The sequence below is a fragment of the Lissotriton helveticus genome, chromosome 1_1, assembly GCF_964261635.1.
Source record: "Lissotriton helveticus chromosome 1_1, aLisHel1.1, whole genome shotgun sequence".
Classification (NCBI taxonomy): Eukaryota; Metazoa; Chordata; class Amphibia; order Caudata; family Salamandridae; genus Lissotriton; species Lissotriton helveticus.
The window spans coordinates 574155455-574170534 of record NC_136057.1 but is presented as its reverse complement, the minus strand read 5'-3'; the positions used below and the strand labels follow the sequence as shown (position 1 = coordinate 574170534).

Genomic DNA, 15080 nt, shown 5'->3' with positions numbered 1-15080 from the left:
AAAATTACTTGAGGGTTCATCAATTTGTACCAAAGCTATTGACACAAGGTCATAGATATATACATATATACTGGCCTGAAGGAGAGAGACAGACAGACAGACACACACACACAAACACTATTGACCTAAAGATGTACCGGGTCTTTATCCCTAAACTACAGTTAGCCTTCATTTCTTGGCTTTACTTCAATCACAAAAGAAGAACTGTATTATGTCTCAATGGTCATTCAGTGACAGAATAGAGCAATGAAAAGGACAGATATAGGATTAGGTTGTGGGGTTTAGCACATGATACTGCGTAATTAAGATAAAGGTTAGTCATGTTAAAGTATCAGGATGTAAATCAAGGGTGTCTGAAGGATTCCTTGATTTCTATTCCTTGAATATGTTTAGTGGTGAACAGGCTTGCTAGAAAGCATCCCTAGCCTCACACCCGAGTGTCAATTTCTGTTACCAACTATGCACAAATCCTTACAGCCTCCAACTTCAATAATTTTTTTAAAGCAAATATATTTTTAGAAGAAGCGGTTGCAGTAGAATTGCCCAGTGCTGTCAGTATCTTGTTGTCACTACCACACAGCGAAATTATGATAGACAAACACTTGAGCACCAATTATATTACCAACATAGTATTTTTATAGTTTTTAATATTTCGTAACCTATGAAGGCTCAGTGCATGTTTCCTTGTGGACATGATGAGGGCTTCCCAGTTACTTTTCTAGTGTGAGGAGTGACATTTCATCTGTTATGGTGTTAGTGCAGGTCAGCATATTAACCATATAGAAAGAATTCACCCGTGATGACTTGGCAGCAGCAAGATCTTCATAATTTAGGTGCACCCTATTAAAAGTAATTTTTTGTAAAGTATGTGTTATTCTACATTATGATATTAGGTCAATTGAGAAGCAACTTCTAAAACATGTAAGATGACTACAAAAAGCAGAAACAACACTGTTCGTTCGCATAATATCTTACACATAAACATACTTACGCCAACTCAAGAGCTATCCCCCCATTTCCAACAATTGCTATCCTTTTGGCTTGTTTAAGTTGTTTCTGAAATTCCTGCATTCAAAGGGAGAAAAAAGTTAGTGTGGCCACTCCTAATTAGTTGAACAATACTGATCATATCATATCATATCATCACACATCATATAGAAGCAGTGTAGGTCAAATTGGAACACTCTCCTTATGAATTTATGTAAAAAAATGCAAATCTAATGCATAACAATCAAAGTAAGCTAACTGAAAACTCTGTTCAGTAGAATAAGTGTGAACTACAAAATATGTGTTACAGGATTGCTGAAATCATTATCCCCCTTAAAGCGGGGTTTTCTTTTATCGTGCTTTAATGTTACAAACAATAATAGTTATGTCAAGAAACCCACTTTTCAAAACCTCGGTTTAACATTACACCTAGCTACGTGAGGCTTCTTGGGACGTTCTAAAAACCTTATATCATTGTAAACATATAAACAGACTGTGGAACAGGACCAAATATTTTAAAGAAGAACATTAAAATTATTCATGGTAAAGGATGAGATTGCTCCTTAAATACTGTAAAGTAAAAGGTGGCCTGGCACAACAATGAAAACTTCAATGTATTACTACACATCTGTCAGGTCGATATTATCATAGACTGGAGAAATAAGACTTTCAGTAGAAATGTACACTGGTAAATAACAGTTCTAATGTTTAATTGTATATTTATCAATTACTAATGTGGCACCTTCAAAATAAATTCACTTCATGAACGTAAATATTACCTTGGCACTGTCTGTATCACGAATGCCCAATACATATGGATTTCCTTCAAATATCAGCTTGGGTTTGGCTCCGGCACATATACAAAGCTTTTCATATTTATATTGTTTGTCATCTTCTGTCACAATTATCTGTAATAAGATTGAAGAGATGAAATAGTTAACAGGCTACAAGGGTGCTCTCTGCTACTCAAGCATAGAAACATTCCTGGATTAACATGCTTTAGAAACGTTGGCGATTTCACGGATGATTCCAGAGCGCCCTTAAAATAAATATTTTTAAAACGCATATATTTAATGGCCTTTTCTAAAAGCATTGTCAATGTATTGGAAGGCTTTTACCATCAATAATATTAAGTCGTTTTCGGAGAACGGCGGAAAGGAGAGAACGCAAACGAGAGACAGGACTCCCACAGGGTTTATACCACCAACCACCACCTGTTGTAGCCTCAGAGGTGACATGTATGCTTCCTGTATTTTGCTATTCGTTTGAATACTTTTTAAAGTGTTTACTAGAATGTTATATGTTAGGAACACACTGTTGTGTTCTTTCCGCTTAGCAACTATTGTAGAGCCACTGGCAATTCCCATCACAGACATGACAAGCATTTGCAATGCAATAGGTCTCGCAGCATTAAAATTTGAGTTACTGGCATTGTAAATGACAATGCTTTGCATAAATATTTTTTCTTTAATTTGCAATTGGTATATAAACATTGTTTGTGAATGGTTTAAAATTAAGATTTTTTTTAATTACACCCGGGTCTCTAAATGTTGTTCCACCGTGCAGATCTCATTGCTGGTCTCCAATATTGCAACGTCACCTGCAATACATTTAGAGGGTGATGGAGACGTGACGAGAACACACTCTGCATTTCAGTATCAAAGTAAGGAGAATTTAGAATTAAAATACAAATGGGGACCATCACACAATCCTTTAGATTTAGTGAGTTCCTGCTCTAGTTTTTGGCTGCATGGACGCACACCAGCGTGTCACGAGGCTAGAGGTTAAGCATGTTTTTGAGAAATTCTGCATGCATTATAAAGACTATGCCCACAGAGAACTTTTCTTTAAAAACATTATTGGTGTCAAAGAAATGCACCAATCCGAAAAAAGAACCAAGTTTCTACTAACCGCAGCAGTAGGTGCTTTATAAAAAAATAAAAAAAAGTTATTTTTACTAAGCCAACCCTAAATACACATCAAAGTCTTTGATTATACAAAGGCGATTGCAATTGCTAAGCGTTACATTCTCTGACTGAAGAGGCTGCTCGTCAAATACACCCTTGGTTCTCATACATGTTAGTGGATCACTCGCGAGTTTGCTTTGAACAGTAGATTACACTGTATTGCATCTGTTTCAACATGGAGCATCAAAGAGATGTCTTAGCTTACACTCTCAACTCTGTGTAGAGAATGTACTCTACATTCCTTGACTCCGCCCCCTGAAAACGCAAAAAAATTACTAAACCTAGTGATCAAGACATTGCAGAGAATTATCTTAATGTGAAATGCTACAAAATATCTTACCCATGAAACATCCTTTAACGCCTAAATATTACCTTCCCATCAAAGCATTTATACAGGCTTGTTACCCTTCACAGGGACATATTTTCCACAGTGTTTACTTATTAGGTCATGGCACTTGCAGACTTGCTTGATGATTAAATCAATTCAGGGCTTCAGGCGATCATTTGCATATTCGTTAGTTATTATGAAAATCTCGCTTGGAGAGGAATTTTGGTGAGTACGAATGATTTTGAATTCAAACCTGGCTCCACAACATGAATTTGCGTGGCTTCAACCAGGAAATATCAATCACCAGGCAGGTGTAAACTAAAGTTACACAAGTAGCAGTCTGTTTAGTATTTCTGCTGCAACATAAACAAGGCGCTGCCTCGTCGGCCAGCATCCGAAAGGCACCCCTTTAATCCTCGGGGCTGATCTGGGTCGGATCAGGCTACAGCGCAATCTGACAGTAAGCGAAACTGAAACCTTCCGTGGGGCGGGACTTCCGTCTTCGGAAGCCCGCGCACGCGCCCACGGAGAGAAGCAGTGCTGGTGACGCGGGGCTCCCATGCCCGAGGGAGAGCCCCGCGGAGGCTGCAGAAGTTTAGAATGGCGGTAAGTGGGGCTTAGTGGGGGGGTGCGCTTGTATGTATGCGGCGGTGGCGGCGGGGGGTCTCTGTATGTGTGTGTGCGTGTGAGTAGGTGCGCTCCTGTGTGTGTGCGGCGGGCGGTGGGCGGGGGTTTCTGTATGTGTGTGTGCGTGCGTGTGTTTAGGTGTGCTCGTGTGTGTCTCTGTGTGCGCATGCGTAAGCAGGGGAGGTGTGTCTGTGCGGTACAGCTTTCCAGGAGAGGAGACAGGAGCTGGCCAAAGCGAGCGCGTTCACGGGCGCGTGGCCCGCTCAATTCCGAGCGCGCGGCCAGCTCCTGTCCCCTCTCCTGGAAAGAAGACTCGCTGACAATAGGTCTCGGCGAGACCGCGCTTTCGCGCGGTTACCCGATACCTAAAAAAGCGTCCAATTTTCTTGCCTTTATCTGTTTACTTAATGTCAAACATAAAACTAAAGTTAGGTCTACATTCATTAAATATGTTCACCTCTTATACAAGAAAACTGACAGCAAGAGAGCAAGCAAATGGGGAGCTCCTCGATTAATTTCTCAAATCGCGTAGCACTGAAGAGGGATGATCTTTTACTGTTCAGGATTAAGCTATCGCGCCACTAGCTAGCTTCAGATACAAGCACAAGTTCAGTGAATTAATTTGGGTGCCTGGAATGGAGGACAGTGTGACGCTTTATACTAGCAACTGTCCTTCACATGGCTGCCCACAATGCGCCAAATACAATTTATTTTCTGGAAATGTTTGGCACTCATATAAACTAGCCCACATCAATTGTCCCTCCAGTTCAAGTCGGAGAGCAGGGCTTCTAAACTGCCATTTTGTATTGAGACATATACTGAAGAATGTTAAAGTTAACACAGAGGTATTTAAAAAAAAAGATTCTTCAGAAAATAAAAGAAAAAAACGTGTAACCGTACGAAATTCCTGTATAATCTTTTAAGTGTCTAACAACAATGCTGCAGTCTCTTCAGTGGTGGACCTCCAAGGGTTTCCATGGCCAAATGTTGTAAATCTACATTGAGACGAAGGCGGCGGATTATCGATGTTTTGAAGTACTATCGAGCCTTACACCTCATTCTTATAAATGATTGGATTTTTTTGCCCAAGCTTCAAAGATCCATGCTGGCCTTAAATGTGGGCCCCGAGAAACACGAATAGATTTAATTTAGATGACAGTTTTCTAAAAGTATACTCCCAGCCACATTTATAGTCTCATGGTCTGACTATAATATATAAAATAATACCGGTACCTCAGCGGAATAAAAAGCTATCAAACGGAACTCTGTTGTGGACTCTGTCAGATCTAATTTGGGGGCGACGGGGCAGGGAGGGTCTACTGGGCTAAAGTCGTGAGGACTGAGGTTGTTAGTCTCTACTGTCTGCAGTCCATAGTATTATGGCTCTGTAATCTGGGACAAGTAAAACCATTTCACCACTTGATTCTCAGCAATGATGAGCAGTTACAGGCTTCTCAGGGAAGTAAGTGTGTATATACACTCAGCACCGCAAATGGCAGACCAATAATATTTATTTCTAACCAGATGCTTCTCGTTTGAAAAAGGCAAATACTTTACTTTACCAAAAGGCACAATGCTACACATTACAACGTGTTAGATGCCTGATGCTCAGATGTGAACCCATGTTCTTCAAGGTGTGTTTCCTGCTAGGCCTTCTACCCTCTACTTCTCTCTCTACTGTAATGACTTGGGGTTCTGGCGGGTTAGCGCTGCCTGTGCGAAACATTTTTGCATTCACAAACGGCCGAATCAGGCCATCTGCGACTGGAAAAATATTTTTTGTGATGTACAAAGTTAATTTGCAATTCAGTAACTTGTTACCAAATCACAATTGGGGTTTTGACATTCAGTATGGGGAAGGAGCGTGTCGAGGGCATCCCTTCCTAATACTGAATTGGAATGGTATGTACAAATGTTTTGCGACCAAAATGCGGTCACAAAACATTTGCAGTTTACCACCAATTGAAAGTTGGTGGTAACCCATTCGCAAATGGGATGGAGTCCCGAAGAAATACCGACATCCTTGAGAATAATTGTAAAAAATATTCAGACGTGGTGGTCTTCTGACCCCAGCAGGCCACCATCCCTGTGATAGCAGTGAAACGTAGTGGGTCACAAATTGCAACCTACCTCATTAATATTCATGAGGTAGGTCTATTTGCGACCCACTACCAATCGCTCAAGGGAGTTTCATACATTAGAAATATCCCTTATTTTCACTGCAACAACCCAAAGTTGCCATAGTTTATAAATTATTATTGTCAAATGCTCAGGTTAGACCTAAATCTGTTACTGAAAATGCTTGGGAAATAGACTTATCTATTTCTCTACCTGTTGATATATGGGACCATTTATGGAGTAAATTGTTTAAGATTTCAGTTACTGCTCGTAATACACAATCGTTATTTTTTATCTACCATAGAGTTGTTATTACTCCTGTGAGTATTGCTAAGTTTTCTCCATCCTCCAATGATCTTTGTTGGTCCTGTGCTTTGCAAGCTGGTACACTCAAACATCAACTATTCGATTGCCCCTCAGTTTTACATTTTTGGAAATCTGTTTGGAATATTTGCATGCGCATGTTTCATTTTTCTGTTCCATTATCGTTTGCTACTATATTCTTAGGTTCCGACTACAATGACCTTGATATTGCTCCATCAAGTGCAAAATTACTTGACTTGTTTATTGCTCTCGCTCTCAAAATTATTCTGTCCTGTTGGAAAGATAACTCCAAACTATCTGTTCACACTTGGTGGAATTTCATATGTGATGAACATCGAATTGCCATTGCCTCCTCTTCCTCTTCTGTACCCTTGAAAATTAAATCTGATCTTCTCTGGCTTCCCCTATCTAACTATTTATCTTCTCTTTCCTCTGTCTAATTATTGTACCCTCTTCTCTCCTCTCTCTATCTCCCTTTACCTTCTCCTCTCTTCCTACTTCTATCTTTCCATTCTAGCTTTCTTTTCTAACTTCCTCTCTCCCCTCCCCTTTTTTGAATTTTTATTGTTTTAAATATTTATAGTCATTCTATATCATCTTTATTACTTTATTTGACTGATATATGTGACTTGTTATAATTATCTTGTATATTCTTAAAACAAAATAAAAATCTCTTAAAATGAAAAGAAAAAGAAAAAAAAAAGAAATAGCAATTTCCTAATTGCGATTTGCAAATAATAGCAATTAGGAAATCGGTATTCCTAACTTCATCCATCTACCCCTTAGGCTCCAGATCAGGTGCAGGGCTTCTCCAGCACACTCCTCCTTAGCCAATCACTTAGAGGTAAGAAGCCTATACAGTTCACACTTAGTTCTCTTCTGTCAGCATAAAGCTGCAAAGGGCCTGACCAGGGCCGGACTGAGAACCCAAACCGGCCCTGGCAAAGTGCTCGGCCGGCCCCCTGGGGGTGAGACCGAGCTCTTTGCCAGGGCCGGTTTCGGACGATTTTGTTACATAGCCGATTTTGCAGCTATGCTGCTAAAACGGCCCTGTAACAAAAACGTCCCCCAGGGCCCCAAACCGGCCCCCAACCGTACGGCGCACCGGGGGATTGCCCGGTGCCCGCAATGGCCAGTCCGGGCCTGGGCCTGACCCAGATGGGTTCACTGGAGACACACAGGACCATGCCCATAGCACACAGTCCTGCTTGAGAGACGGCTGCTGCAGGCCTCGTTCCAAGTCTTCAGAGGGCAGTGGCAGGAGAGGCAGATCCGGATATTGGCCATTTTCGGGCTCCAGCAGTCTTTCAGCACAGATGGGCCTCGTGGACTCAGCGGGTCCGAATCCTCTGGCGAGTATGCTGTCAGCAGCGCAGGGGCCCACCTGGGTAGAGCTGGGTGATCAGTCTTCCTCTCCAGAAGCGGGACTGTGGAAAAAATGGAGTACTTCTAGATTCACTTTTTCAGCTGCCCATTTTACTGGTGTTGCTGATTCCTGCTTAATTGTACTTTCAGCCACAAAACCACGTCCCTTTCGGACTCTGGAGCCTGAGGGCCCATCTTTTTCCAACTCTCCACGGCACGCACCGGTGGCCTAAGGGTAATTGTCTATGCCCATACTTAATGTATGAATATTTTTTCATTCATGTTTCCTCACCTGTACATAACCAATGTTCCATTAATTATTCATAGGTGTCCCACCCTCGGTCGTGCTGAAGACCCTGCTGTAAGAACTTCAATTATTTACACATAAACCCAGGGTTGAAACGTCGACGACATTATTTTGTGTTTACCAGTGTGGACAGCAGCGATTTGTCTCTCATATGTCCCATTATCATGGTGTTGTAAATAGATTGGCCTTTTGTCATAAGCCGGATTGGCTTTTTCACTATTTTGATGTATATATTGTTCAGTGCCCTCCTTGTCTCACTTACCCCCACACTTGCACATTGCTGCACTTACTGTTCCCTTCCCGTTGAGGCCACCTTCTGCTTATAAAATTGTATATAACACACGTGATCTCTGTTAACATGAGTCTCCGTGCTTCACATGATTAAATATGTTTAATCTACTGGAAACTGTTTGGAATTAATTCAACAGGTAATTCTATAGTGGTCTTTTATTAATATTGTTTCCACTGGGGCCATTTTCTCCTTTAACTTGAATAAGGCAACAGCCTCATGGTCCCTGAAATATACTCACTTTATGGTGTTATTAGACTTTAACCTCCACATAGATAAAATGGCAGTACCAGAGGTATCCTCCTTCATAGCCTCCATGACCTCGCTTGGCTGCATGCAACAAGTGTTTAAACCTACACATCAGGCCGGCCATACCCATGATTAAATCTTGTCTAATATTAAGATGGCAGCTGATGCCCCCTTACCAATCGTTTGGTCAGATCACTACCTGATCAGATTTAGTTGGCTGAAACTCAAGCACAGCGAACCTTATGGGGAAGTAATTATAACTTTAACCAGAGCTTTTCACAAAATCCCGTAGATAGATCTTTCCAGTGCTCTAGGTGCAGATCTCCCACAATTGACTGCAGAGCCTGAATCAGACACAGAGCTCTCTGAGGACTGGATTCTCAAACAAATCAATATTTTAGCACCCTTAGCAGTAAAACGTTCCTTTAGAGCCAAACAATCTGACCTCTGGTTTAATGAAAACTTACGGTCCCCAAAAAAACATTGCAAACGCCTTGAAAGAAATTGGCGAAAAAACTATACGTTGACAGACAAAGATATAAATTTACAATCACGTAAGGAGTATTATCTTCGGATAAGACTAGGGAAAAAAATGTTCTTTGAAAGGAAAATTGATCAATCAGGTAAAGAACCAAAATAAATGTTCAAGATCATAAAATCCTTTCTGAACCCAGAGATGACAACCTTTGGTTTGCACTCCTCGGCTGAATGGTGTAAACAGTGGTCGATTATTTCCACTAGAAAATAACTGCTTTCAAGCCAGTTCGCTTATTTTGCCCCAAACAGACAATAGCATCTCTGAAGAGATAGGCTCACATGGCATAGCAATATTCAGGAGATGCCCACGCTCTCCACTCTTTTCTATATTTCCAGAGAGGAAACTTTGAGAGGCATTAAGCAACTAAAATCAGGGTGGCCAGCTGATCCATGTCCACCCAGTCTTCTATCCGAAGGGGCCTTGACCATTAACCTGGTAATTAACAAAGTCTTAAATTACTCATATGGACAGGTATAATGCCAGATGGAAACATGCGAAAATTCTACCTCTTCTTAAAAAGCCTATGGCAGATCCCAAAATACTTGCCAATTTCAGCCCAATCTCACAACTCTCTGCATTCTCAAAAAAATTAGAAAAGCACGTTAATACGCAGTTTTCTAGTTAGCTGGAGAATAATAACCTCCTACACCCGAGTCAATCGGGCTTTAGAGCCAACTGTAGCACTAAAACGGCCCTTATAGAAATAACTGATCATATTAAAGGCACGTTAGACAAAGGGGGTAAGGCCATCTTGACATTACTAGACCTATCTGCGGCATTCAACACCGTCCCCCATGGATTCCCAGACTACTTATTAGCCAGTTCCAGGTAGTCCAGAATGCAGCAGCCATATTAATTCTTAATCTCACTCCAAGAACACACATTACCACTCATTTGAGGACCCTTCATTGGCTACCCATCAAAATAGGGATACTCTTTAAAAAACTGACCTGGCACATAAAGCTCTCAATGGAAAGGAGCTGAGCATCTGAGGATGAGTATATGTGCATATGCCCCCTCAGAGAACTACGTTCCTCCCATAGCTTCCTAGCCAGGATTCAAAATTCCATTGTGAAAGAAAAGGAAGATCGTTTTACTTCCTGGGTGCAAAAAACATGGAATAAACTCCCCAGAGAAATCCAACCATCCTAGAGCTTCAAGTTTTTAGGAAAAAACTAAAAACTTGTCTGTTTCTGAAAAATGAATAACACGAGCAATGGGCAGGCTTTCTTTAATGTTCAGTGCCGGGTCAATCTTTGGAATATGCGTGCGCTATTCAAATGCCATTTCATTCATTCATTCATTCCTCTTAGTCATTTATTCAACAGATTCCTTCCTAGGCCCACCATCAAGCATTGAAAGGCTGCATAACACTGATGCTTTTAAATGACTCTTCTCATTAATTTTGTTGAAAACTTGGAGCTGGAAAACACTTATGCCTCTAAGCTTCATCTTCAAGCAACGTGAAGCACCCGCACAATAATGAGTTAGCAGGGAGCAGAGGCATCTGCAATGCTGATCATAACCTGACTTTTTAGGTCGAGCGCAGAGCAGCACACATGCGCTGCCTTGGGAGATGACCTTTTGGAAATGGTCTGCACTTTTCGAACACTCGTGCGTGTGGCGGCATCTACCTTGTTTCCAATTAGGGTGGCCGTGCGCACTTTTTTACATTTGCCTGTCTCTTCGCTTACACTTCTCTTCGCTTACACTTTTGTGCCATGCTTGTTTAAGTGACTTCCTAGTACTGGCAACAGAACAAGCGCTTTCACTTTTACAAGAGCATTACTGTAAATGTATAGCACGGCATACGCAGCCTCTTACATTGAAGGTTTGTCCCCGTGCCAGACTTTAGAGTTGCCGCCTTCTGACCCCCAGCAGGCACAGCGCACGCACAGCAGCCTGACTCAAGTGGCTTTCCACTGCTAGCAACAGATCAAGCGATTTCACTTTCACTTTCACTTTACTTTGAATATACAGCATGGTGCCTGCAGCCTCGTTCTTACATTGAAGGTCTGTCCCCGCGCCAGGCTTTAGAGTCGCAAGTGCTTTCACTTTAACAAGTGCGTTCACTTTAAATTTACAGAGCCAGGGAGCACGCCTGAATGAATGGCAGTAAATAACTGATTTAGGAGTACTGCTCCGCCCTGGAGCGGTATCCGTGCTCTTTCAGTAATCACTTTGAATTGGCAAGCGAGAAGCGCTGTTTGTCACCGGGGAAGGACACCGCTCGCGCCCTGCCCCTGCGGGCATCCTCCTGAGGCGTTCGAGGCTGATGGTGGAAGGCTTCTGCTGCAGCAGGTCCCGTGCCTGAGGCGGTTCTCCTTGTTTCCCATACTTTCGAGGCATAAGAACGAAGGGGTCCAGGCAGTTGTTGGGACAAAAAGAGAGGGTGACATGGAGGCCAGACTGCTGCTGGTGGCTGTTCTCTGCTGCGAGTACAGCCTGATCACACCCGGCTGCTGCGCCATGAGACCCAACGGTCAGACCCACTCTGCTGTTCCCTCCGCCATAGGCATCAGACGGCCCCTTTGTTTTCTAGCCTCAGGCGCCGGCTGTGTGCGAGCTGGGCAGAAAGTTGACCACAGGAGACTGGGCACACTTCCCTTCTCTGTAGTTCTCAGTATTCGGTGCATACTATGTATGTAGTTGGTAATTCTGCCCGTTTCTGCAAGTGTACACTTGGAAGTAGTTTTGACAGATTGGTATTTTTGGAATCTTCTAACTGCCTGTGGTATTTCAACAAAACGGCCTTCAGCGAGTTGTGGGATTTGTTTTGCCTTTTTGCATGCAGACGATGACAGTGAATGAGCAGTCACCCACCGAACACCAAAGCAATATCTCCTGTTGTTGCTTCAGGGAACCCGTCTGGTGTCCAAGATGTTATGGTTAAAAGTACCATGATTTAATAATGCCTTTAATCATACTTGTCGGTTACGGCAGCATTTGCTTGACTATTTATTTGAGTGGGGTAGCAGGTTAACATGATATATATCCGTTGATAGGAACATACAGCTCTGCCTTTACCTGTTCCCTGTTGATAGTGCATATGTTTGGAACTACTTCGTTCTCTATGGCACATGTCATTGTGTTCTTGAAAAACATAACATATTAGCTCTCAGACCGCGAGGTTCCACAGAAGATACTTTATAGAGTTTGACACCAGAAGTTAATGTTCTAGATGAAAAATATTTCATCCCATTTAGACTCCCTTAAGTCCAGGGGGCATGTATGCTACTTTGTAAGACCTACGGGTCAACTCATAGTTGGTCTTCCTTTTCACATGATTCTAATTTATAAGCAATCAGAAGTTTTACAATATACCTGAATCTGGCTTCCATCTAAATGCCTTCCTCAGCATCTCAAGCTCTCATACATCTGTCCTTAAACAAGACCCCCAGCAGTTTACACCCAGACCTTTCTGTGGCCTTTAGGGTTTGTTGGTTTGTTTTCTGTTCTATCATATGTACTGCATCCTCTGGTCTGGGGAATTTGCATGAAAAGCTCCTCCTCTTATAGCCATCCACTAAATCTTCATGTGGTTCCTATAGGTTGGCGTATTGAATTGGAAGTCTGTCCTCAAACTTCAGGATGACATCGGCCAGGGTTTCTGCATCCCATCATTGTTATCATAGAATATTCTATAGAAGCTGTTATCAGTTTTTACCATGTTAGTAAAATAATTGTAGCTGTTCTATATTGTCTCAGAAAAAGGAAACTGAGCACCTAGGCATTACCTCTCATGCAATTGCAATTTAACTTTATGCAATCCTAAACTGTGTTCATTCCAAGACTAACGAGTCCTGTTTTTAGGTCTGGCGTTAGACAAGATCTTTTGAATTTAAGAAAATATGTATAATATACTTCCATATTGGGGGCTTTCAGCCACCTCCCTTCATCCATTGGTCTGTTGTTTTACCATACACATTTTGCTTCCGCCCACTACAGCATAAAGGATGGGTCAACCTGCTTCAAATAAAGTGTTTCTTTTGTGTTTAATAAGGAATCGCTTACTACCCTGTAACATCTAACTTTGACATTGAATATTTTTTCAGCACCAAAACGTTAAAACGCTCTCTAGAAAGGGGTTGTTCTAGCTGTGCGCTAATCCAGCCTATTTATTATGTGACTGTTTGACCTCTGATCACAGCAGGATTGTTGGAAAATGATGTGTGGGCATGCTTATAGGGGATAATATGCGGCATGGGTAAACTTATAAGGTCCCAAAGGCGAGACCTATTGGCTATGCCAATGCTTGTTGCAGTCACTTTGAACACAGACCTTGAAGTAGCCTATTACCACAAAACTGACGTTCAGTATTGTGACATTGATTATGGGAAACGTTTTAGGAATCTTGGATGGGTTTGTCTCTTTTTGTCGGGAGCGCGGTTTGGAAATTAACACCTTAAAAAACAAATTTATGATTTTTAATCCCCCCGTGACATCTCGCCCAAACCCTGTTATAGATGGAGTCCGGCTAGAAAGGGTACATACTTTTGAATATCTGGGGCTTACCCTCAATGAATCATTTACTTGGGTCCAGCACCAGTTAAAATCACAACTTAAGATGACCCAGATAGCCGGGGGAATTCTGAAGCTCTTGAGCAAATCATCGGTTAAGCCGATTGGCCCACCACTTGAAATTTACAAACTGCGGGCACGTGGGGCAGTGACCTATGGGTCTGAGCTGTGGGGCTACAAGAGTGGTCCAGCGATTGCTGTAGCTGAGAATAGATTTATTAGTACCACTATGACTCGATCTTGGCCTTAGACCAATTGAAGAAGATCTGGCCCTCAGACCCTTAACCTTCTGGAGGAGACTCTGGGTTTCCCCAGAGTTGAATGTATATAGGCAAGAATTAATTGAAGTATTGGGGCTGCCTAATGCGGGTAAACTTCCTTGGTTTAAATATGTCCGAGAGGAACTTGAGAAACTCGACCTTGCTTCGATGTGGTCAGAGCCAGAGCAATCTTGCGCAGGAATGTCGCAGCAACAGCTGGTCCACTTGTTCCGGGACAATAAAAGGGCTCTTTTGGTGTCCAGCTCTCAATCGGGAACTTTAACAGCCACGTTTTTATTGACAAAGGACTCGTATTATTTCGAGCGTATTCTGGATGATGTTAGCCCCAATGTCTCAAGGAAGCTCTATCTTCAATGGCGGCATGGATCTCTCCCCATCAGATCATTTACGACTAAATGGTGCCCAGCATCTCCCAAGAACTGTCCTGGGTGCACTGCAGACGTGGAAAATGAGGTGCACATCGTCTTCTTTTGCCCAGCCTATCAGAACCCGAAGCGGAGATGGATAATCCCGATATGCAAAAATATGGGAATAACCCACTGTTCCAATGCATTTAGAATTTTAAAGTCCGACCTCTCACCTGTCGTGGTCTTCGCTGTTACTAAATTTCTAGCAGCAATGTGGAATACCCGAAGGCCACTCGTGCTCAATTCTTAAGCCGGGACAAAGAGGGCATAACTGTCTTGGGGCTGCCCCATTAACTCCAGCAGGGCATGTGGGTCAAACTTACATGTATGAGAATTAGTTATTATTATGGACTAGTTTTATCATTCGCTCTTTTAACTTTTTTAATCTTTTATGTATTGTTTTAATGATTTATTGCTGTCTTTTATGATATACCATGTCGAAATAAAGCAAGAATCAGAATAAAAATTAGTATTATATATAGAAGAATGTTAAAATTACAGTAACTTTAAATATATAAAACAGAAAATAAATAAAGAATTAAAGGTTTTTTTGTTGATATATCCAGCTCTGAAGATATACTAAACTAATGGAGATGGCCCATTGCTGCAGAGATCTTTGTGTAGGCCTTCAATGCTTGCATCTCTCAACAGATAAATCTAAACTATAGCAGCTGTGCCCAACAATACTGTGTCACAGATGCAAATCTCCTATTAGTCTTTAAGTTCAGGAATTGAGCTACTGGAAAGTTCTGTAAATTAATTTGGTTACAAA

General features: G+C 41.9%; 1 protein-coding gene across 3 annotated transcripts in view; it reads right to left on the bottom strand.

Moving 5' to 3' along the window:
* The window catches only part of PYROXD1 (pyridine nucleotide-disulphide oxidoreductase domain 1), a 328561-nt gene that overhangs the window by 174921 nt on the left and 138560 nt on the right, over positions 1–15080 (bottom strand). For all 3 annotated transcript variants that reach the window (XM_078674061.1, XM_078674062.1, XM_078674063.1), the window contains exons 4-5: positions 1767–1895; positions 992–1065 (exon numbers count right to left, since the gene is read on the bottom strand). In XM_078674061.1, coding sequence (XP_078530187.1) covers positions 992–1065; positions 1767–1895 — 203 coding nt within the window. The remainder of the gene's footprint in view (positions 1–991; positions 1066–1766; positions 1896–15080) is intronic.